Genomic DNA, 24,926 nt, shown 5'->3' on the forward strand with positions numbered 1-24,926 from the left:
TTGGTAACTTCTAGTTATTTAAGACCATTAACAAAAACATTCTTGTGGAAAATAGAAATGAGGGTGGGGACATAGACTTTATTGTATCAAGATGTTAAAAGGACAATTGCCCGTAGCATGTTTGTCAGAAGATAAACTTCGGTGTAACGGAGAGCTGTTCATTTTTATAACAAAACCAATCATAAAGCTCTTCTTTTTAGACCATGAAGTGGCAGAGGGTTATTTCTGACTTCCGGTAATACAAAGTAAAATTAGCAATGGAACTGTATCCCCTTTCATTTGGAGGGGCAAGTGGGAGTGAAAAGAAAGCGGTGAATCACATGGAGGAACGTGGTCTGGGGGATGTACTGGGGGGAACACAGATTCTGCCCAAAACAACAGTATCTTGACAGGCAGCCTTTGAACCCAGGCTCACTGATTCATTCGTTCTTTCAGCAGCTCTTTACTGGGCCCCTCCAAATATGAGACGCTAAGTATACAATGGTGGGCAAAACAGACACCGTCTTTTTCTGTACTTCATGAAGATGACATTGAGGCAGGTGGAACAGGTTTTAAAGGAATAAGCACACTAAGAGGTATATAATAACAACTCATGATAAGTGCTACGAACGAGAAGGAAGACCCACTTTAGGCTGGGCTGGGGCTGGGGAAGGTCCTCCTGAGGAAGAGTCAGAGAAGGTAAGTAGGAAAAAGCCAGGACAAGACTGATGGGGAAAGGAGTCCAGACAGGGGGAGGCTCCATGCCAGGCCTCAGGTGGGAAGAGCTGGGTGAACTCAAGGAACAGAAGGAAGGCAAGGTGGATGGCAGAGGGGCCAGCAAGGGGGCTGAGGCCAGAGGAGTAGAGACCAAAATTAGGCCAGGAAGAAAAGATGAGAAATGATGAGGGCCTTCCAGTGATTCACACTTCTCTCTCCCAACTCAGCACACTCCAGGAGTCCCAGTGGCATGTCAGGGAGCAATCGCAGCTGAGGTTGGGGTGAGTGATACAGGTAGTAAAAGCACCCAGCAGCTCCCCCTATGTGTAGAGGTTGGGAGTGGCAGGAACGGGGAGGACATGGACAAGGAACAACGGAAAGAGAACGCTTGGGAGCCATGTTGACCATGCTTTGACTCCAAGCTCCCAGTGTGGCCTTGCACAACCCAGTTGCCTAGTCCATAAAATGCAGGTAACAGTACTCACCCTGAAGAGCTGTAGGAAGGATTGCATAAGGATGGGCAAAATGAGTGAAGGGGGTCAAAGGGGCAAAATTCCAATTATAAAATAAGTTAAGTCACAGGGATGTAATGCACAGCATGGCAACTATAGTTACTAATACTATATTTCATATTTGAAAGTTGCTAAGAAAGTAGATTTTAAAAGTCCTCACCCTGGGCTTCCCTGGTGGCGCAGTGGTTGAGAGTCTGCCTGCTGATTCAGGGGACACGGGTTCGTGCCCCGGTCCGGGAAGATTCCACATGCCGCGGAGCGACTGGGCCCGTGAGCCATGGCCGCTGAGCCTGCGCGTCCAGAGCCTGTGCTTGAAAAAAAAAAAGAGAAAGTCCTCATCCCAAGTCTGGGGGGCTGACTTTTTTTGATAACTACATATAGTGAAAGATGTGAACTAGACATATTGTGTGATCATTTTGCAATGTATACAAATATCGAATTGTTATGTTGCGCACCTAAAATTAATATAATGTTATATGTCAATTACACCTCAAAAAAAGAAAAAAAAGACTGCAGGATGTAGCCTCCTGGCCCAGGGAGGGTGTTCAATAAATAGCTGTCGCTGTTTTTGTTGGGAAGAAAGGAGTTATTTGAAAGGCAAAAGAATCTACCAGGTATCAGGACAAGACCTGGGGGTGGGGTGGGAGATTCTAGCAAGAGCCGGGTTTCAGCTTGGGCACTTGGGCATAGGTGTGAGGCCACCATCAGAGACAGCAGGATGGGGGATGGGGTGCACTTGCTGAGTGGCTCACGTGAGGAAGCGAGGGGCGGTGCGCCGCTGGGGCCGGAGCAAAAGGAAGAAAGAGGCAGAGGGAAGCTCACCGAGCACAGGCGAGGTCCCGGGAGCGAGCGCGGTAAGGGGACCACGGGCCCCGGGGTGGTCGCCAGGGACGGGCGCGGGCGCCGGGGAGGCGGGAGCATCCGGGCTACAGCGGCGGCCGCGCGGGGAGGCGAGCTCTGGTGGGCGGGCGCCTGAGACGCGGCCTCCGAGGCGATCCTCAGCCCCTCGTATGAGCCCGCCCTGGGGGGGGGGGCGGGGCGGGGCGGTGACAGCGGAAGGGATGGCGGGAGGGGATGGCCTCCTCTGCCCGCATTACTTCTGGGGTCCTCAGGACGGAGGTACTTGGCCTAGCATCGCCCCTTCCAACCGCTCCTCGCTGGCCCGGGCTCCAGCCGCGACCCTGGGATGGCGGCGGATTCCTGCAGGCTGATCCCGGCCCCCCCTCCCCAAAAAAAACCCCGCCGGCGCTCCCCTACCAGAGAGTGCAGTGACCCCCCTGTGCCTGTGGGTCCGATCACACGCCCCCACCCCCATCCTGCTGAGCGCCTCCCTCCCACTGCCCACCGGTCAGCACTCCTGCCGCCGCCAACAACGGAGGAAGCAGAGGGACCCCAAACCAGACCTGGGCATGGGGTGAGGGCTGCACCCGGAAGGCGAGACCCTGAGAAGGCCTGCTTAGATGTGGACCAGTGACTAATTGGGTGTGAGGGGACTTGACCACCAAAGCTGTGTTGTGGTATCTTTGCTTCCAGATTTGAGGCAATGGCCTAACTAAGCAAAGATAATCTAATTTGGCCTTAGGCCAGCAAACACTTCCTGGAGGTCCTCAAGAAATAGAGCTCCCAGGGCTCTGACAGCTGCCCTTTACTGCTCACACACTCACTGTGTGCTTGTGCTGAGCTAATGCTTATGGACCTCATCCCTCTTCTTTGCAACAGCCCATCAAGGTCCATCACCTGCACTTAGCAGGTGAGAAAGCTGAGGCGCAGGCACTTTAAGTCACTTGCCCCAAAGCAAGGGCTAACAAAGAGTAGAGTCAGGATCTGAAAGCAGGTCTTTCTACCCTAGGGCATCACGCTGCCTCTACAGTAACATTAGGTGCTGAAAGTGAAACTTGGTACAAGTGCGGGTCCCCTTGGCTTGTATTTCTGGCAGCTTAGTAGGAAACAGAATTGTGTATGATGAGAGGTTCATTTTGCATGGAAATCAGTGGTTGTCATGGAGTGCGGATCTGCAGAGTGCATTGGCCATTGGCGGGGCAGGTGGTGCGGTAGCGCGTGGTCCACCTGGACTATGCCCATTGTTGCGAAATCACTTTTCTCAGCCATGTGACACCAATGATTCACAATCCCCCTTCAGAAACTCCCTCTCCTTTGTATCAGCTATTCTTTCTCAGTCATCTCCTTGGCTTGTTTTTTTTTTTTTTTTTCCTCTTGTTGGTATTCCCTTGGCCTCAGTGTTCACATTCTCCAGTACTCGTTTTAGACAATTTTATTGATGTTTCCTACTTTACCTATCATCTCAATGATGGCAACTCCCAAATTGATCTTTCTAGCCTACCCCTAATCTGTTAACTCCAGACCCAAATCCTCAAATATTCTAATCCCTACTGGCTAATTGCAATGTATGCCCACAAGGCACCCAAATCCAATATTTCCAGATACAAATTTATCATCTCTAGCCTTCCCACAAGGGTCTTGGTTCAGGTCTCTTCACATCCTTGCCTGGGATACTATAGCACCTTCCAAATTGGTCTTCCTGCCCTCTTTTTTTTTTTTTTTTTTTTTTTTAGCATCTTTATTGGAGTATAATTGCTTTACAATGGTGTGTTAGTTTCCACGTTATAGCAAAGTGAATCAGCTATACATATACATATATCCCCATATCTCTTCCCTCCTGCATCTCCCTCCCTCCCACCCTCCCTATCCCACCCTTCTACCTGGTCACAAAGCACTGAGCTGACCTCCCTGTGCTATGTGGCTGCTTCCCACTAGCTATCTATTTTACATTTGGTAGTGTAGTCCATGGTAGGTAGTCCATGCCATTCTCTCACTTCATCCCAGCTTACCCTTCCCCCTCCCTGTGTCCTCAAATCCATTCTCTACCTCTGCATCTTTATTCCTGTCCTGACCCTAGGTTCTTCAGAACCTTTTTTTTTTTTTAGATTCCATATACATGTGTTAGCATACGGTATTTGTTTTTCTCTTTCTGACTTACTTCACTCTGTATGACAAACTATATCCATCCACCTCACTACAAATAACTCAATTTTGTTTCTTTTTATGGCTGAGTAATATTCCATTGTATATATGTGCCACATCTTCTTTATCCATTCATCTGTCGATGGACACTTAGGTTGCTTCCATGTCCTGGCTATCGTAAAGAGAGCTGCAATGAATATTGTGGTACATGACTCTTTTTGAATTATGGTTTTCTCAGGGTATATGCCCAGTAGTGGGATTGCTGGGTCGTATGGTAGTTCTATTTTTAGTTTTTTAAGGAACCTTCATACTGTTCTCCATAGTGGCTGTATCAATTTACATTCCCACCAACAGTGCAAGAGGGTTCACTTTTCTCCACACCCTCTCCAGCATTTATTGTTTGTAGATGTTTTGATGATGGCCATTCTGACTGGTGTGAGGTGATACCTCATTGTACTTTTGATTTGCATTTCTCTAGTGATTAGTGATGTTGAGCATTCTTTCATGTGTTTGTTGGCAATCTGTATATCTTCTTTGGAGAAATGTCTATTTAGGTCTTCTGCCCATTTTTGGATTGGGTTGTTTGTTTTGATACCCAGCTGCATGAGCTGTTTGTATATTTTGAAGTTTAATCCTTTGTCAGTTGCTTCGCTTGCAAATATTTTCTCCCATTCTGTGGGTTGTCTTTTCGTCTTGTTTATGGTTTCCTTTGCTGTGAAAAAGCTTTTAAGTTCCATTAGGTCCCATTTGTTTATTTTTGTTTTTATTTCCATTTCTCTAGTAGGTGGGTCAAAAAGGATCTTGCTGTGACTTATGTCATGGAGTGTTCTGCCTATGTTTTCCTCTAAGTTTTATAGTGTCTGGCCTTACATTTCGGTCTTTAATCCATTCTGAGTTCATTTTTGTATATGGTGTTAGGGAGTGTTCTAATTTCATTCTTTTGCACGTAGCTGTCCAGTTATCCCAGCACCACTTATTGAAGAGGCTGTCTTCTCTCCATTGTATACTCTTGCCTCCATTATCAAAGATAAGGTGACCATATGTGCGTGGGTTTATCTCTGGGCTTTCTATCCTGTTCCATTGATCTATATTTCTGTTTTTGTGCCAGTACCATACTGTCTTGATTACTGTAGCTTTGTAGTATACTCTGAAGTCAGGGAGCCTGATTCCTCCAGCTCCATTTTTCTTTCTCAAGATTGCTTTGGCTATTCGGGGTCTTTTGTGTTTCCATACAAATTGAAATTTTTTATTCTAGTTCTGTGGAAAATGCCATTGGTAGTTTGATAGGGATTGCATTGAATCTGTAGATTGCTTTAGGTAGTATAGTCATTTTCACAATGTTGATTCTTCCAATCCAAGAACATGGTATATCTCTTCATCTGTTCATATCATATTTAATTTCTTTCATCAGTGTCTTATAGTTTTCTGCATACAGGTCTTTTGTCTCCTTAGGTAGGTTTATTCCTAGGTATTTTATTCTTTTTGTTGCAGTGGTAAATGGGAGTGTTTCCTTAATTTCTCTTTCAGATTTTTCATCATTAGTGTATAGGAATGCAAGAGATTTCTGTGCATTAATTTTGTATCCTGTACTTTACCAGATTCATTGGTAGCTCTAGAAGTTTTCTGGTAGCATCTTTAGGATTCTCTATGTATACTATCATGTCATTGGCAAACAGTGACAGCTTTACTTCTTCTTTTCCGATTTGGATTCCTTTTATTTCTTTTTCTTCTCTGATTGCTGTGCCTAAAAATTCCAAAACTGTGTTAAATAATAGTGGTGAGAGTGGCCAAACTTGTCTTGTTCCTGATCTTAGTGGAAATGATTTCAGTTTTTCACCATTGAGAACAATGTTGGCTGTGGGTTTGTCATATATGGCCTTTATTATGTTGAGGTAATTTCCCTTCATGCCTATTTTCTGGTTTTTTTTTTTTTAATCATAAATGGGTGTTGAATTTTGTCAAAAGCTTTTTCTGCATCTATTGAGATGATCATATGGTTTTTCTCCTTCAATTTGTTATATGGTGTATCACCTTGATTGATTTGAGTATACTGAAGAATCCTTGCATTCCTGGAATCAACCCCACTTGATCATGGTGTATGATCCTTTTAATGTGCTGTTGGATTCTGTTTGCTAGTATTTTGTTGAGGATTTTCGCATCTATGTTCATCAGTGATATTGGCCTGTAGTTTTCTTTCTTTGTGACCTCTTTGTCTGGTTTTGGTATCAGGGTGATGGTGACCTCATAGAATGAGTTTGGGAGTGTTCCTCCCTCTGCTATATTTTGGAAGAGTTTGAGAAGGATAGGTGTTAGCTCTTCTCTAAATGTTTGATAGAATTCACCTGTGAAGCCATCTGGTCCTGGGCTTTTGTTTGTTGGAAGATTTTTAATCAAAATCTCAATTTCAGTGCTTGTGATTGGTCTGTTTATATTTTCTATTTCTTCCTGGTTCAGTCTCGGAAGGTTGTGCTTTTCTAAGACTGTGTCCATTTCTTCCAGGTTGTCTATTTTATTGGCATAGAGTTGCTTGTAGTAATCCCTCATGATCCTTTGTATTTCTGCAGTGTCAGTTGTTACTTCTCCTTTTTCATTTCTAAATCTATTGATTTGAGTCTTCTCCCTTTTTTTCTTGATGAGTCTGGCTAATGGTTTATCAATTTGTTCATCATTGATTTGAGTCTTCTCCCTTTTTTTCTTGATGAGTCTGGCTAATGGTTTATCAATTTTGTTCATCTTCTCAAAGAACCATCTTGTAGTTTTATTGATCTTTGCTCTTGTTTCCTTCATTTCTTTTTCATTTATTTCTGATCAGATCTTTATGATTTCTTTCCTTCTGTTAACTTTGGGGTTTTTTTGTTCTTCTTTCTCTAATTGCTTTAGGTGTAAGGTTAGGTTGTTTATTTGAGATGTTTCTTGTTTCTTGAGGTAGGATTGTATTGCTATAAACTTCCCTCTTAGAACTGCTCTTGCTGCATCCTGTAGGTTTTGGATCATCATGTTTTCATTGTCGTTTGTTTCTAGGTATTTTTTTATTTCCTTTTTGATTTCTTCAGTGATCTCTTGTTTATTAAGTAGTGTATTGTTCAGCCTCCATGTGTTTGTATTTTTTACAGATTTTTTCCTGTAATTGATATCTAGTCTCATAGCCTTGTGGTCGGAAAAGGTACTTCATATGATTTCAGTTTTCTTATATTTACCAAGGCTTGATTTGTGACCCAAGATATAATCTGTCCTGGAGAATGTTGCATGAGCACTTGAGAAGAAGGTGTATTCTGTTGTGTTTGGATGGAATGTCCTATAAATATCAATTAAGTCCATCTTGTTTAATGTATCATTTAAAGCTTGTGTTTCCTTATTTATTTTCATTTTGGATGATCTGTCCATTGGTGAGAGTGGGGTGTTAAAGTCCCCTACTATTATTGTGTTACTCTCAATTTCCCCTTTTATGGCTGTTAGCATTTGCCTTATATATTGAGGTGCTCTTATGTGGGGTGCATAAATATTTACAATTGTTATATCTTCTTCTTGGATTGATCCCTTGATCATTATGTAGTGTCCTTCTTTGTCTCTTGTAATAGTCTTTATTTTAAAGTCTATTTTGTCTGATATGAGGATTGCTACTCAGCTTTCTTTTGATTTCCATTTGCATGGAATATCTTTTTCCATCCCCTCACTTTCAGTCTGTATGTGTCCCTAGGTCTGAAGTGGGTCTCTCGTAGACACCATAAATATGGCTCTTGTTTTTGTATCCATTCAACCAGTCTATGTCTTTTGGTTGGAGCATTTAATCCATTTACATTTAAGGTAGTTATCAATATGTATGTTCCTATTAGCATTTTCTTAACTGTTTTGGGTTTGTTACTGTAGGTCTTTTACTTGTCTTGTGTTTCCTGCCTAGAGAAGTTCCTTTAGCATTTGTTGTAGAGCTGGTTTGGTGGTGCTGAATTCTCTTAGCTTTTGCTTGTCTGTAAAGGTTTTAATTTCTCCATTGAATCTGAATGAGATCTTTGCTGGGAAGAGTAATCTTGGCTGTAGGTTTTTCCCTTTCATCACTTTAAATATGTCCTGCCACTCCCTTCTGGCTTGTAGAGTTTCTGCTGAAACACCAGCTGTTAACTTTATGGGGATTCCCTTGTATGTTATTTGTTGTTTTTCCCTTGCTGCTTTTAATATTTTTTCTTTGTATTTAATTTTTGATAGTATGATTAATCTGTGCCTTGGCGTGTTTCTCCTTGGATGTATCCTGTATGGGACTCTCTGTGCTTCCTGGACTTGATTGACTATTTTGGGAAGTTTTCAACTATAACCTCTTCAAGAATTTCTCAGTCCCTTTCTTTTTCTCTTCTTTTTCTGGGACCCCTATAATTCGAATGTTGTTGAATTTAATGGTGTCCCAGAGGTCTCTGAGACTGTCCTCAATTCATTTCATTCTTTTTTCGTTATTCTGCTCTGCAGTAGTTATTTCCACTATTTCATCTTCCAGCTCACTATCCGTTTTCTGCCTCAGCTATTCTGCTGTTTCCTTCTAGAGAATTTTTAATTTCATTTATCGTGTTGTTCATCATTGTTTGGTTGCTCTTTAGTTCTTCTGGGTCCTTGTTAAATGTTTCTTATATTTTCTCCATTCTATTTACAAGATTTTGGATCATCTTTACTATCACTACACTGAATTCTTTTTCAGGTAGAATGCCTATTTCCTCTTCATTTGTTTGTCCTCGTGGGTTTTTACCTTGCTGCTTCATCTACTGTGTGTTTCTCTGTCTTCTCATTTTGCTTAACTTACTGTGCTTGGGGTCTCTGTTTTGCAGGCTGCAGGTTCGTAGTTCCTGTTTTTTGTGTCTGCCCGCAGTGGGTAAGTTTGGTTCAGTGGGTTGTGTAGGCTTCCTGGTGGAGGGGACTGGTGCCTGTGTTCTGGTGGATGAGGCTGGATCTTGTCTTTCTGGTGGGCCGGACCATGTCTGGTGGTGTGTTTTGGGGTGTCTGTGGCCTTATTATGATTTTAGGCAGCGACTCTTCTAATGGGTGGGGTTATGTTCCTGTCTTGCTAGTTGTTTGGCATAGGGCGTCCAGCACTGTAGTTTGCTGGTTATTGAGTGGAGCTGGGTCAGCGTTGAGATGGAGATCTCTCGGAGAGCTTTCACCGTTTGATATTATGTGCAGCCTGGAGGTCTCTGGTGGACCAATGTCCCGAACTCGGCTCTCCCACCTCAGAGGCACAGGTCTGACACCCAGCCAGAGCACCGGTCAGCCACATGGCTCAGAAGAAAAGGGAGAAAGAAAGAAAGAAAGAATAAAATAATGTTATTAAAATAAAAAGTAAAGAAAATTATTAAAAATTAAAAAGTAATTAAAAAGAAGAAAGAAGAGAGCAACCAAACCAAAGTGCAAATCCGCCAACAATAACAAGAGTATACTATAAAAACAACAACAACAAACAAAAAAACGGACAGACAGAACCCTAGGACAAATGGTAAAAGCAAATATATACAGCCAAAATCACACAAAGAAGCATACACATACGCACAAAAAGAGAAAAAGGAAAATATATATATATTAAAAAAAAGAGCGCAGCGAAGTCAATAAACAAATCTTCCAGTGATAATGAACTATAAATACTAAACTAAGATAAACATAAAATCAGAGACAAATTAGATGCAAAAAGCAAACCCCAAGTCTACAGTTGCCCCCGAAGTCCACCTTCTCAATTTAGGATGATTCATTGTCTATTCAGGTATTCCAGAGATGCAGGGTACATCAAGTTGATTGTGGAGATTTAATCCACTGCTCCTGAGGCTGCTGGGAGAGATTTCCCTTTCTGTTCTTTGTTCGCACAGCTCCTGGGGTTCAGCTTTGGATTTGGCCCCGCCTCTGCATGCAGGTCGCCTGAGGGCATCTGTTCTTGGCTCAGACAGGATGGGGTTAAAGGAGCGGCTGATTCGGGGGCTCTGGCTCCCTCAGGCCCGGGGGGGCGGGGAGGGGTACGGAATGCAGGGTGAGCCTGTGGTAGCAGAGGCCGGTGTGACGTTCCAGTAGCCCCACAGACCCTTTTGAAAGCTCAAGAATCTTGGTCTTTGGTGTCTTCAGACCTGACCAGAGAGAACAAGCCTTTCTTCCTTAGCACCATGTGCATGCCTCTAGGGAAGCCCTTTGCATGTTGTGTGACTGCTGACTTGTCTGTCTTCCCCTGTGAGTTCCTGTAGCACTGATTTTGTCTTATCCTTTGTATCCCTTGGCCTGGCACATAATAGACAGTAAATATTTGTGTAGCTAATGACCTTGTAATGAATTGAAATTTTTTGAGGACAGTTTATAGTTCATAAAACATTTCACTGTGCCTCAGGTGACATCTCACTCCACTCTTCCTCTGATCTGTCACCATTAGTCAGTTAATGTGTGTGTTGGTAGAGGAGGAGCATTAGAAAGTGAGTTTGCAGGTGGCTGGAGATGAAGGTGACTGACAAAATGAAAATAAGGTTGCCAAGTAGGGGAGTTGGTCCTAAGGGTGTTCTTACGGTTGACATAAATGTTCAGTCATGGCATGGTGACTCTCTTCTACTTTCCTTAGACATCGGGTCAAATGAGGAAGCTGAGTCCACTCAACTAGAAGAGAAGCAAAGACAAAGTCATCATGGCTTCAGTGTCTACGCATGAAAACCAAGATAAAGGTCCCCATTTGCCACCACCAAGCAAGCAGGTATATTTCTAATTTGAAAGTCTGCCATCTAAAGAGGAACATCATACGGGACTTCCCTTAAACCTCATCCTTGATCAGTCATCTAAGTTTTTTCTGTCTGGCACTTTGTAGGATGGGTTCAGGGAAAATAGAATGGGGAAGGAAAGTGTGTTTTTGGCTGCCTTGAAAAGGAGCCTTTTCAATTATTTACAAAATCCTTCCTTTACTCTTCCCTGTGTAGAATTCAGCTTAACTAACTCTTCCATAGGTTGTCAGTGACTGAAGAGGTTTCCTTTACCAGAACAAAACTCTTAATTGAATCTCACAGAGTGCTACAGGATGCATGTTTTTTCATTTCTGTTATCAAGGCTAATCATACTAAGGATATGCTGCTGACAGGTGTTCCTGTTTGGGATGGCAGAGTCCTTAACCACTAAATTAGGCATCAGATTGAGAGCCCCAGTGTTAACAGGGACACAGTTTTTCAACTTCTTGAGAATGAATACTGTTTGTTTCAGGGACACATAAGTGAAGAAAAGAGAAAGTGTCGTGATGGGATAGTAGAGTTCATGTTCTCTGGAGTCAACCTTTTCAAGCTAAAAATGGGTTATGGAGGAGATGATATTTAAGGAGCAAAGTTTAGGAGAGGCAAATAGACAAATGATATCACATCATAAGGAATTTAGGCACCCGAGTTGCCTCTGTGAAATGGAGAGCCATAAAACATTTATGGTTCTACCGAAAAGGCTCACCAGAGCTCCCTGGGGACACTGCAGGAGCTTCAGTCTTGACTGCGGGACTCACAGCAGTTGTGATAGTTGGGGTCCCTGCCCATGGATGTGTATATGTGTGTGTTTTTCGCGGGAGGAGAGGGAGGGAGGTGTTGCTTATTTCTGCCACAGCCACAGGCAGAACCAAGAAGTATTTACACTGGGATGAGGAAGAGTGCTTGTTGAGCTAACGTAAGTGGTGACCAGATTCTTCCCTGGTCACTGTGACTCACCCTGACCACCACTTCCGTGTGCTGTGCTATGGGGAGTTGTAGAGGAAGAAGAGGGAGGTTGCCTGCTTGGGCTGTTTGTAGAGCTCTGAAGGCACAGGTGCCACAGGATCCTTGCATGTCACCATCATGCACGTAAAGTGCTTGGCACAGTGCCTGGCGTGTGCGCGAGTGCTCAGGAAATAGTGATCAGCGTTCACATTGACATCTACTACAAACAAAGAGTCAAAAAAGAACATTTGCAAAATCAGCAAGGTGAACTTCAAAAGCCATGGAACTGCACCTCAACAAGAAAAACACTAAAACTCCAAGAGATGAATGGCAGAGGACCTACATAAGTAATTCACAAACAAGGAAATAGCAGTGTGACTTAAGGAAAAAATTAAATAAAAGTTGTTTCTAAGAAACAAATGAACCACCCACAGAATGGGAAAAATTATTTACAAATCATATATCTGAAAAGGGTCTAGTATCCAGAGTATATAAAAAGCTCTTACAACTCAATAACAAAAAGACAGCCCAATTGAAAAATGAGCAAAGGGCTTGAATAGGTGTTTCTCCGAAGAAGATATATAAATAGCCAATATTCAGATGAAAAGATGCTCAATGTCATTAGTCATTAAGGAAATACAAATCAAAACCACCATTTCACAATCACTAGCATGACCACAGTCAAAAACAGAAAGAATTTAGTTTATTTAGTTTAAATAAGTTGAATAATTTATATTAAAAACATTTAAAGTGCTAATTTAAAAAAAAGAAACAAAACACGTGGGTTCAGTCCCTGGTCAGGGAACTAAGATCCTGTAAGCCGGATGGCGGAGCCAAACAAAAGAAACAAAACAGAAAATAACAAATGTTGACAAGGATGTGGAAAAATTGGAAATCTCCTACATTGTTGGTGGGATTAGAAAATGGTGCAGCTCCTGTGCAAAACTCAAAAAGTTAAACGTAGAGTTGCAGTATGGCCCAGCAGAGCTGAAAACAAAAACTTGTGCAGGAATGTTCATAGCAGCATTATTCACAATAGCCAATGGTGGAAACAATCCAAATGTCCATCAGTGGATGAATGGAGAAACAAAATGTGTTATATTCATACAATGGAATATTATTGAGCCATAAAAAGAAATGAAATACAGATACATGTTACCACGTGGGTGAATCTTGAAAACATTATGCAAAGGAAAAGAAGCCAGCCACGAAAGGTCACATGCTGTATGATATTGTTTGTACCAAATACCCAGAATAGGCAAATCCAAAAGGCAGATTAGTGGTTGCTAGGCAGTTGGAGAGAGGAGGGAACGAGGACAGACTCCTTACTGGGTATGGAATTTCCTTTTGGGGTGATGAAAAAGCTCTGGAACTAGATAGCGGTGATGGCTGCACACATTGTAAATATACTGAATGCCATGAATTGTATACTTTAAAATGGTTAAACACAACATAGTAAAACAACTATGTTCCAATATAAAATGAAAAAAAAAAGTGTATGGGAGGATGAAAAAATATATAAAATGGTAACTATTATGTTATGTGTATTTTACCACAATAAAAAATTAATGAGTCACTGAACAAGAAAAGATTACAACAGAGGTCTAGTTGCAGGGATTGCCTCAACAGAGAAGGACAGTCTGGCTGAAGACTACATAGAGATGCTCAAACACATTAGTTATCAGACAATAAAATATTGCTTTATACCTATTAGACTGTTAAATTTTAGAAAACTGGATAATGCCAAGTGTTACAAAATCCTTTCTTTACTCTAACCTGCTTGGAATCCAGCTTAACTAGCTCGTATGCGGTTCTTAGGCATATAGAGGAATGTTCACACGCTGGGAGTGGATGCTGGTGTAGCCACTGGGGAGAGCATTCTCGCAAGACTTTGTTCAACTGGAATATGCATGCCCTGTATTTTACTTCTAGATACATATCTGAAAAGCGTTCTCATGTGGGTCTGTAAGGGGACATTTGGAGATGGGGACTCAGAAGCGTCCTGGAGAATCATGCCGCAGTTAGAAACAGTGGACTAGATAAATATAGCAACATGGATAGATCTTAAAAGTGTAGAACTGAGTTGAAAACATTTTTAATAATAAAACTAAATGTATAAAACAATGCCATTTGCATTAAAAAATGCAGGCACCCAAAACAATGAACATTTTGCAAGCATATATACAAACAAAAGATCCACATTAAACACCCAGAATGGCAGTGATGGGCAGAGAACGAGGATGGAGAATGTGGGTGAGAGTAAGTGAATAACCACATACATACCTACAAAAGGGGAGGATAATAAAAGATGGGAGTTAGTCCAGATCGTAGCACATCAACATGATAAAGAAAAGTACTGTAGAACTAATGAAAATAATGTCAACCATGTCAATAGTTCCCCCAGATATGTGCAGACCATTTATAAATGTGTTAAAAAAAACCCGTTAAGATAAAAAGTAAACTATGTAGAAAAATAAAAAGCAGTCTGCTGATGCTTTTTAGACTATAGTTTCTCACGGTCTAAAAATGCTTATAGAAGTATAAATAGGTAAATTGGAATACAGATCTATAAATAGATAACTTGTAATACTGCTCTGAGTGTGATCCCAGATGTGTCAATATTATGCTGTAGGGGAAGTCTCTCTCTTCACCCAGGAGGAGATCTTGAACTGGGTCTTAAGAAGACCAGGTAGGCAAAGGGAGTGAGTGTCATTGCAGGGACAGGGACTGCATAGACAGAGACTGGAAGTAAGAAAGAAAATGTGACCTCAGCAGTAATGCATTCTGACCCGATATCTGCTTCATGCTCACTAGTCACTGAATCACTCTGCTTCTCCACCTGTGATTCTTTTCTTGGTTAAGTCCACCCATCGTTCACAGCTGGAAAGCACTGGCTGAAACTGGCCATTGCTCAGTGCTGGCAGCGGGAAAGAACGCACACTGTGTGACCAGAGTGAAGAGACCTCCTTGCCCTCTTCTAGGGAAGACAGAGCAGATGCTCTTCTGATGATTTCAGTCAAGTCATCACGTAACTTTCCTTGCAGAGTCTGTTGTTTTGTCCAAAATCAAAACTGCACATCCACAAATCAGAGATTTCAAAGATTATCCGGGAATGTCAAGAAGAAAGTTTCTGGAAGAGAGGTAATTGCATCCCTCTTAATCTTTGTCAACACTGTTTTTGCTGCAATAAACTGCCTAATATCATATTAGAATTATGGTATTGATTTATTTTTGAGCAGGGACTTTGCATAATTCCCTGAAGACACTGATACCTGAGGCTACTTGGAATTTAAGTCCATGTTGAGACCCTTTTAAGGTCAGGGATAATATCTGATTTAGGAGCTGTTTACCCCCTTAGCAAAAAGTGATGCACACCTAACACTTTCTTTCATGTGACCGAGAATGTGTACCAAGAGTGTTATTTAGAATTTCTTGAAAGAGTAGACTTTCCACAATTCCACTGGACTCTAACCTTCATCAAGTTCAGGTTCATTGCTCCCTCCCAGAGCCAAGCACACTGCTTCACATATAAAAAGTACCTATTAAATATTCGTGGAATGAATGAAGAGTGGCAGCATTCTGTTAATACTTCCCTTACAATGTCTTGAAGTAACCTTTTCTGCCAAGTCTCTTCCTCTTTCTGGGCCTGCTTTATATGAGACAAGGGTGTGAACTGAGGCTGTGCATTAAAGTCCCGTTTAATTTTGAAAATTCGTGACTTGTCACTTGAAAATGTCATAATAGAGCCTATAGATATAGTCCCAATATTGCTGGCATAGGGATAATTTTACTTTGAAATACTCATTTTGATTTCTTAAATCATTCAAATCCAGTATCAGTTGTTTTTGGAAGTAACACTCCTTAGAAGTTGATGTTCACTGTTCATTACTTCTTATTGATTGTGCTGCTAGAAATTTTCTGACAACTTATGAGTGAGTAATTTATTTAAGCCCTAGTAGTTTAACATTTCAGTATGACCCATTTGCCTACCATCAGGTAGATAGCTCTGAGTGGAAAAATTGGTTGCTATTTGATTTGTCTTGATTACTAGGAAGAGCTAGCAACCAAGACAAATCAAATAGCAACCAATTTTTTTTATCACTTCTCTGTGCTTTGGGAAGAAAGCACATTGACACATTTTGACAGAACTAGAAACTTCCTTTTCTGGACTAACTTGCCTGTTTAGAGATAAAAATCATCTCTAAACATGGCCCATGTTTACCTCGAATGTAGTAATCTTCAGAAAATAAACGTATCCAAATTGTGTGACAAAATGTCATAAAAGACAAAAGCAGGGAACTATAGTAGATAGGGTGTGCAGTTTATCGTCCTCTTTTTTTAACTTTCATGCAGGATTGAAAATTTCAAAATATGTAGCGAATGGAAACTCCCAAATTCCCCAGCTCAGCGCACACACATGAAGATGCCTGTGTTGTATGTAGTGGTCAGAATCCGGTGCATGGTGGGTCTCAGAGACGGAGTGGCAGGGGATCTAGGTTTTGTCACATTAATGCTGTGCATTAGGTTGAGTGCCTGGGGCAGACCCCAAGAAAATTCTCCATGCGGTGCTTAATATTTGTCAAATTAGTAAAATAAAAAATGACTAAAATCTCACTGCCAAAGCAGGAAGAGAAAACACTCAGAGTAATTCTCCCTCATTCTTCTAGGTGAGGGGCCAAGTTTTCAAATACCAATATTGAAGGGCGTTTCTGTTTTACAGCTCTGCCTTTTTCTCTTGTAAGCATGCTTGTCACCCAAGGACTGGTCCACCATGATAAGATTCAGTATTTGATACATAGTTTAACTTAAGAGAATCCAGTTTTCTGGGGTCCTCCTGGCGGGTTTTGGTACTTGGCATTTATTTTTTGGTGAAGAATTTATTTATGCGGGCTTTTGCCTGTTTCTAGCCTACGTCCCCAGCTCTCCCTCCCATAGATGTCCTATTTCCTGGAATGAGTGACCGTGACAAAGAGAAATTAAATTTGCAGTTGGAATTAAGGTCATTAATCCAGATGGGCCCAATATAATCAGAAGGGTCCTTGAAAGTGAAAGTGGATCAGAAGACAGAACCAGAGAGATGGCAGCATGAGAAAGACTCAGCTCAACATTCCTGAGTTCGAAGATGGAGGAAGGGGCCATGAGTCAAGCAATGAGTGGCCTCCAGAAGCTGGAAAGGAAGAAACCTTAGAGCCTTCAGAAGGGCTTGCAGCTCTGTTGATGCCTTGACGTAGCCCTGTACTATGGTCTGAATATTTGTATTCCCCCGCCCACCCCAAATTCACAGATTGGAATTCTAAAGCCCAAGGCGATGCTATTAGGAGGTGGGGCCTTTGCAGGTGATTAAGGCATGAGGGTGGAGCCCTCATGAAGGGGGTTAGTGCTTTTACAAAAGAGACCCCACAGAGGGACCTGGCCCCTTCCACCACGTGAGGATAGAATGAGAAGTCAACCATGCCAGCACGCTGATCTTGGACTTCCAGCATCCGGAACAGTGAGAAATAAATGTCTGCTGTTTTATAAGCCACCCAATCTGTGGTATTTTGTTATAGCAGCTCGAATGGACTAAAACACCCAGTGAGACCCATTTTGAGCTGCTGACCTCCAGAACTGTAATGTATTAAATTTGTGTGGGTTTTTTGGGGGGGGGTTTTTTGGCCGCGCTACATGAGTTCTTAGTTCCCTGACCAGGGATCAAACCCGTGCCCCCTGCAGTGGAAGCGTAGAGTCTTAACTACTGGTCTGCCAGGGAATTCCCAAATCTGTGTTGTTTTAAACCACTGAGTTTGTAGTAATTTATTACGGCAGCCCCAGGAAACTATTGCAGTGCCTGTCTCTGTACCAGAGTCCCTGTGTCTCCTAGGGCCTTGGTATATGGTTAGACAGATACTTCCCTGCACAAGGGTGCTCCAGGGAAGAGGTAAATGGGGCTGAAATTCACCCAAGCTCTGAACACCAAGCCATTTGTCCTGGAGAGAGGCTGCATCTGCCTCAGGAGGGGCACCCGTGTACAGCAGATCATGAGGACTGATGGCCGCCCTGCGTCATCCACATAACCTCTCCGTGCCTCTTAGCACTGTCCATTGTTCCCCTCTATTCCTTGTTTTTTGCTCTCTTCTTTCTTCCCGACTCTATCCAACCAGAGAACCTATAAGCATTGCTTAGTCCCCAGACAGCAAGAAGGCACCTGACCCTGTGGAAGCCCATTATACTGAACACTGCTGATTACTAGGAGTTTAGAGAGTACTTGTACCCAGCAAACATGAGGAAAGATGCTTAGCTCTTTTGGGGTCTGAAAGACCACATGTCATATATCTAGAAGAATCTCATTTCAGTCAGTATTATTGTTGTCTTTAAAGTTGATTTATTAAATATGATTTCATTTTTATAACTTGAAGATAGTCTTTTTGTGGAAATATATTAGTCAGTGATAAGCCTTTTTCAGAACATTTTTGACACAGAAAAACAAATATGGCCATGACATCTATGTATAGGGATTATGTTTTATGAATATTAAACTACTTGCTCAAAATCTACCATCTCTTACATCTGTACAAATATATATTTTTAAAATTATTTTATTTTATTTTCTCTTTTTAAAAAATATTTATTTATTTATTTATTTTTGGCTGCATTGGGTCTTGGTTGCTGCACGAAGGCTTTCTCTAGTTGCAGAGAGCAGGGGCTACTCTTCGCTGCTTGCACGGACTTCTTATTGTGGTGGCTTCTCTTGTTGCAGAGCACGGCCTCTAGGCGCGCAGGCTCAGTAGTTGTGGCACACGGGCTCAGTAGTTGTGGTTCATGGGCTCTAGAGCGCAGGCTCAGTAGCTGTGGTGCACAGTCCTAGTTGCTCTGCAGCATGTGGGATCTTCCTGGACCAGGGCTCGAACCCGTGTCCCCTGCATTGGCAGGCGGATTCTTAACCACTGCACCACCAGGGAAGCCCTGTACAAATATGTTTTTCCAGGTTGTGTATTACTTTTCTACAAATTTCCACAAACATAGTGGCTGAAAACAATACAAATTTATTAGCTTGCGGTCTTGAAGGTCGGAAGTCCAAAATGGGTCTTTCTGAGCTGAAATCAAAGTGTCAGCAGGGCTGCATTCCTTTCTGGGGGCTCTAGGGCTTCCTTTCCCTTTCTAGCTTCTGGAACCCACCCACATTCCGTGGCACATGGTCCCTTCCTCTGTCTGCAGAGCCAGCAATGTGGAGCCAAGTTCCCATACTGCCGTCTGTCTGGTTCTGTCTCTGAATCCTTTTTCCATGTTCAGGGGTCATCGTGATTACATTGGGCCCACCCAAATAATCCAGGATAATCTCTCTATTTTAAAGTCATCCGATTAGCCACCTTAATTCCATTTTCCACCCTAATTCCCTTTTGTTGTGTAGGGTAATGTATTCACAGTTTCTAGGGATTGGGATGGGAACATCTGTAGGAACATCCATTATTCTGCCCACCATAGGTGGAAATGCTTTCATTTTAAAATTGTGATTATAAGCAACTATACTCCAATAAAAATTAATTTAAAAAAATCTTAAAAACAACAAACAAAAATAAATAAAATTGTGATTATATATACTGTGAATCTCTAAATTGAAACTCTGTGTTGAGTTACTTAAAAAGGGGAGGGGGCAATGACTAATTGCTTAGAACTAAGTTGTTCTCTCCACCTTGCCTTGATATCTTTAAATACATCATGAATTGTCTGTTTCATGTTCTTTTTCTATACATCAAGGCCATTACTTGTTACTTGCCAAAAATGACTACTATTTGAGAGTTAAATTCAATCAAGATTTGAATTATCTCTTTTAAGATCATCTCTTTAGATTAAGAATCTGTGTATATCTTAAACCCTGAAGACTTCTTATACTTTATAAATTTAAATAAGTTATAAAATGAAATAATAATGCATTTATACATTACTTCTTAGGTTATTTAGCAGCTAATCCAAGATTTGGATCATTGCCTAAAGTTGCACGTAAGTCATAGAAGGAAAAAAAAAAGTTTCATTTTTTGAGCTTCCCTGGTGGCGCAGTGGTTGAGAGTCCACCTGCCGATGCAGGGGACACGGGTTCGTGCCCCGGTCCGGGAGGATCCCACATGCCGCGGAGTGGCTGGGCCCGTGAGCCGTGGCTGCTGAGCCTGTGCGTCCGGAGCCTGTGCTCCGCAACGGGAGAGGCCAAAAAAATGTTTCATTTTTTAAAAAGAAGATGTTTATAGCAAATGGAGATAGGAATGTCCAGGTTAACCAAATTGCCTGTATTGACTCTCTGAAAAACCAGTCGCCATTTTTTGCCACCTTGCAGTTTTTAGTTCGTTCGATACTTTCTGATGGAAAGCTGAGCAGTAGGGACTTCACCTTAGTCCTCTCTAAATCATGAACTAGGAGGGCCTGGCAGGATAACAAGAGGACATCGACAGCAGAGTCTCTGGATGATAGCTCCATGAGAGATTTTAATTTTCTTCTTTTGGCCAGTCTTTTCCAAATATTTTCTATAACGGACATAACAAACGAATAGTTTTTTTAAATCAGGGCTTTCTGATAGTACATTTACCGTAAACGTAGGGTTTCACCTTCTTATACTGGTTATCCATAGACCTTTTATGTACACAGAGGACATATTCCGGTTTATGATCTGAAACCTCATTCCTAGCAAGAATAGCAGGTTGAAAATGTCTTCCATGGTTCTGCCTCGTGACCTTCCTCCCTGACACGCAAGATGGACTGCAGCTCGCCATACTCCGATCCATAAAGAAAATTAAGGGGCTCTCCAACCCAGTGATTTGGAGGCTACCTAGAGCCACAACCCAAGTCCCAGCTCTCCCTCCCCATGGCTTCAGAGATTTGTTTGCCAGTTGGGCTTCCCTCTGGCTGCCCCTGTCTGGGCATCACCCTTGCTTGCTCTATCCCGGCCCTTCTACCTCCAGTTCAAAACTGAGGAGATCAAAAGTCTCCAGTTCCCAATCCTGCTCTTTAATAGGGAACTTCATTCCCAGAGATTTTGTTCATTGATTCATCAGGGTACTTTTGATATAAGAATTACTGTTGTTAATAAAGTTCTAGAAGTCCATTAATGGAGAAGATTCCAAACCTTTAAATTATTTATCTTTCCTAACCTGCTCTTACAGTTGCTGGTATCTTGGGATTTGGCCTTGGAAAGGCATCATACATAAGAGTATGCCAGAGTAAATTCCATTCCTTTGAAGGTCAGCTGCGTGGGGCTGGTTTTGGTCCAGGGCATAACAGGTTTGTACTCTGCTTTTCTGGAGTTTTTAAAATAAATATATTTATTTATTTTTGGCTGCGTTGGGTCTTTGTTGCTGCGCACGGGCTTTCTCTAGTTGCGGCGGGCGGAGGCTACTCTTCGTTGCAGTGCGTGGGCTTCTCATTGCGGTAGCTTCTCTTTTTGCGGAGCACGGGCTCTAGGCACACAGGCTCAGTAGTTGTGGCTCGTGGGCTGTAGAGCACAGGCTCAGTAGTTGTGGCACATGGGCTCAGTAGTTGTGGCACACGGGCTTAGTTGCTCCGCGGCATGTGGGATCTTCCCGGACCAGGGCTCGAACCTGTGTCCCCTGCATTGGCAGGTGGATTCTTAACCACTGCGCCGCCAGGGAAGCCCTGTACTCTGTTTGATTAAGGGACTATAATAAAGATAATTATTAAAAAGTAAATGAAAGATCATTCACCATTTACAATATTAAAATAGTTTTTAACATTCATATGTTGAAAAAAACCTCAAAGTTTGAGTTGTTGCTATTCAACTTTAATAATAATTATGATTTATCTGGGTTACCTATTTCATTTGCTCACCGAACATTTAGTAAGTACCTACTATGTTCAAAGCATTGTACAAGTCTCTAAAGAATGCCTTGATCAGCAGACACAGCTTCTACCGTCATGGGGTTACGCAAATTTAACCAGGGCTCTTGACTGCAGGACTTCTCAGAGCCTTTACTATATTAATATAAATCATGATTCTCATTAGGGGATACAAGCAGTAGGACTCTGGAGTAAGTGGCATTACCTCTGCTGTTAAGAGTCGCTGGGATCAAAGGGGGTTCTAACTGCTAACTTACTAAGCTGCGTGACCTTGGACAAGTTTCTTAAACTCTCAAATCTTCAGTTTTCTCGTTTGTATAATATGGTGATCAGAATTTTTTTCATGGGATGGTGTAAGGAATAGAAATGATTGTTCATGACACTCAGTGAGAGCTCAGTAAATAATAGCTATTTCTACCACGGTATTATAAGACTAGCGTTGGGGACACATTTCTGTAAAGAGCCCTTACTTGTCACAGTGGATTCTGTTTGAGATGCAGCACAACATGGTGAAAACAACATTGGGCAGGAAAATCATTAATGGCCTTTTTGTGGAAGAAATTCGGGGAGTCTGAAACCAAGACACAGCTCTGATAATTCCTGAAAAAAATTAGGCTTGAGAACTTTAGCGTAGAAAATACCTCTAAATAATCTAAAATATGATACAAATGAACTTATTTACAAAACAGAAACAGACTCACAGACATAGAAAACAAATTTATGGTTACCAAAGGGGAAAGGGGGCGGGGATAAATTGGGAGTTTGGGATTCACAGATACACACTACTATATATAAAATAGATAAACAACAAGGTCTTACTGTATAGCACAGGGAACTATATTCAATAGCCTGTAATAAACCATAATGGAAAAGAATATGAAAAAGAATATATATAAATGTATGTATACATATAACTGAATCGCTTCGCTGTACACCAGAAAGTAACACAACATTGTAAATTAGCTATACATCAATTAAAACTTAAAACAAAATCTCTAAATAATATTGTGTTCAGACTAGAGCTTCCAGTGTCAAAGTACAAACCAACATTTTTGCTTGTTTTAGGCACTGCCTGCTTACCTGTGAGGAATGCAAAACAAAGCCTGGATTAAATAAGGAGGGAAGTTCACAGCCTTCGACTTCCTAAACTCTGTGTCTGTGGGTTTTCAAGTTTCTAAAAACATCTGAATTTGTACACCTTTAAAATGTCAAATGTACTTTAAAATAATTTACTTATAGTAGAACAGAAACATTGTGATTCTCTCACTCTATTGAAATGCTTTCGCCGGTTGATTCTCCATTGAATTGAGCATTCCATGTTTTTCTGTTAAGAACACGTTGGGAGCATTCATACACCAATAGAAATTCTGTTGCACTCTTACTTGCTTACAGGTAAATAAAAGAATTTAGAGTCTTCTCTGATTCACCCCATCCATTCTTTCACTCTGCTTTTGTTCAGGGTTTTAAGATCCCTGATGGAGGATAGGAATGAATGTTGAGGAGCTCGGGAATCATGCCCCAGTGTGTATGTGTGGAGGTAGAAATAGAGGGCAAGAAAGACTGTGACTATGGGAAGTGCTTTCTAAAATGTAGGGGCCAAGATTTTTTAATGAAAAATGTTTCATTTTAAAGAGTCACAATATGAATCAACTGTCCTTTTTTTTGGCTGTGTTGGGTCTTCATTTCTGTGCGAGGGCTTTCTCTAGTTGTGGCAAGCGGCGGGGCCGGGGGTGGGGCACTCTTCATCGCGGTGCGCGGGCCTCTCTATCGCGGCCTCTCTTTTTGCGGAGCACAGGCTCCAGACGCGCAGGCTCAGTAGTTGTGGCTCACGGGCCCAGCCGCTCTGCGGCATGTGGGATCTTCCCAGACCAGGGCTCGAACCCGTGTCCCCTGCATTAGCAGGCAGATTCTCAACCACTGCGCCGCCAGGGAAGCCCCCTCAACTGTCCTTTTGATGACCTCGGTGACTTTATGTCTCCTCGGTATGGTGAAGTTTTAGAAAAGCCCATTGTTTTAGGTTCCTTGCTTAGCTAATGGATATATGCTCATGGTCAGCTCTCGAGAACTGCGTTCTTTTATATTCTGCTGGTGGCCTAAAAGAATAAACACAACTTTCCAAAATGTCCCTCAGGAACAGTTTACGTAATTCTGGGAGGACTCACTGGAAGAATTAATTAAGAGAATGATAAACTTCGGGGCTTTAAGGGAGCTCACAGGCTGCCAATCCAACCCCAAGAGTTGCATTCCTCTTCTCCTGCCAGGTTTTTTGCATGAAAACAAACTCTTCCACTGGGGACCTTTTGTCTTTATGACAGATTGTCTGAGCCCTACATGAAAACTTCTCTTGCATCTTTGCATTTTCTCAGGAAAATACTTTATATATGTGTCACCATTTATATACTGGGGGTGTGTGTGTACTCGTTTGCATTTTACTTACATCTTGAAACCTGTACCAAGGAGGTAAAAAGGGAAACCTCACTGAAAGTTAATGCTTGATATATATTTTATTTTCTGTATCAAAAATATTTGGAAGTTTTTATTTTTACATGAACATTATGTGTATGAAATGGAGTAATTTTGACCAAGTCTCTTTTTATGTTACATATCCTGGTGTTTTCCCGTCGATAAAGTTCTATTTCTGTAAAGCAGAACGCAGAGCCAATATCCTAGCATCTTGGATGCAGTTTAACTTCTGGCTCCAACGACTAGCAATTGGCGACTCTGTGTTATCTCAGCTAGTGCAGACATTCAGAATTGGGCACTTTTATTTCCTGCGTTCCAGAAGATGATTTCCCAGGGATCAGAACATTTTCTCATTGATAAGCACAGCAAGTCAGTGTTAAAACCCTTCTTGGGGTAGTGGGGAAAGATGAATCTATTATTGTTAAAAGGGAACATTGTTTTTAACTGCTGACATCTTCATAGTCATTCTGACTCCAATTGGGTTTATGGTTTGGGCTCTCTGATTTTCCTAAGTGGATAAGTTTTTATTAAAGCAGTTTATCGCAGTGATCGTAGTGCGAAAGAAAATCAGTCAAGGAGAAAAACCTGGAAGGTCACCCAAGAAGTCTTGAATATTTTGCTGCATTATCTGTTGTATATATTAGGAAGCAGGTATCTGAGGGAGAATGTCTGTTTTTCCAGGAAGACATGTTAAAGGAGCAGCATCTACTTGTCTGTTAGCATTTAGCAGTTACCAGCACCCATCCCCAAGGTGGCCATAAGTTTATAAAAGCAGTACTTCCATGATAAA

General features: G+C 41.8%; 1 protein-coding gene across 1 annotated transcript; it reads left to right on the plus strand.

Annotated features, from left to right (window-relative positions):
- Positions 1 to 1,997: 1,997 nt before the first annotated feature.
- On the plus strand, positions 1,998 to 23,362 carry OCIAD2 (OCIA domain containing 2). The gene is made up of 6 exons (XM_029235792.1): positions 1,998 to 2,062; positions 10,756 to 10,884; positions 14,899 to 14,995; positions 19,784 to 19,831; positions 20,983 to 21,100; positions 22,739 to 23,362. The coding sequence occupies exons 2-6, from the start codon at positions 10,819 to 10,821 to the stop codon at positions 22,818 to 22,820; spliced, it is 411 nt and encodes a 136-aa protein (XP_029091625.1). The 5' UTR covers positions 1,998 to 2,062; positions 10,756 to 10,818; the 3' UTR covers positions 22,821 to 23,362.
- Positions 23,363 to 24,926: the final 1,564 nt, after the last annotated feature.

This window comes from Monodon monoceros, unplaced genomic scaffold (genome assembly GCF_005190385.1).
Source record: "Monodon monoceros isolate NGI ecotype Baffin Bay Population unplaced genomic scaffold, NGI_Narwhal_1 Super_Scaffold_20, whole genome shotgun sequence".
In the NCBI taxonomy this organism is placed as follows: Eukaryota; Metazoa; Chordata; class Mammalia; order Artiodactyla; family Monodontidae; genus Monodon; species Monodon monoceros.

Excerpts from the sequence above, each read along its gene's own strand:
- OCIAD2 (XM_029235792.1), top strand. The coding sequence starts at position 10,819 with ATGGCTTCAGTGTCTACGCATGAAAACCAAGATAAAGGTCCCCATTTG. Across the intron at positions 10,885-14,898 it reads TGCCACCACCAAGCAAGCAG|AGTCTGTTGTTTTGTCCAAA; the intron begins GTATATTTCTAA and ends CTTTCCTTGCAG. Across the intron at positions 21,101-22,738 it reads TTTGGTCCAGGGCATAACAG|GCACTGCCTGCTTACCTGTG; the intron begins GTTTGTACTCTG and ends TGCTTGTTTTAG.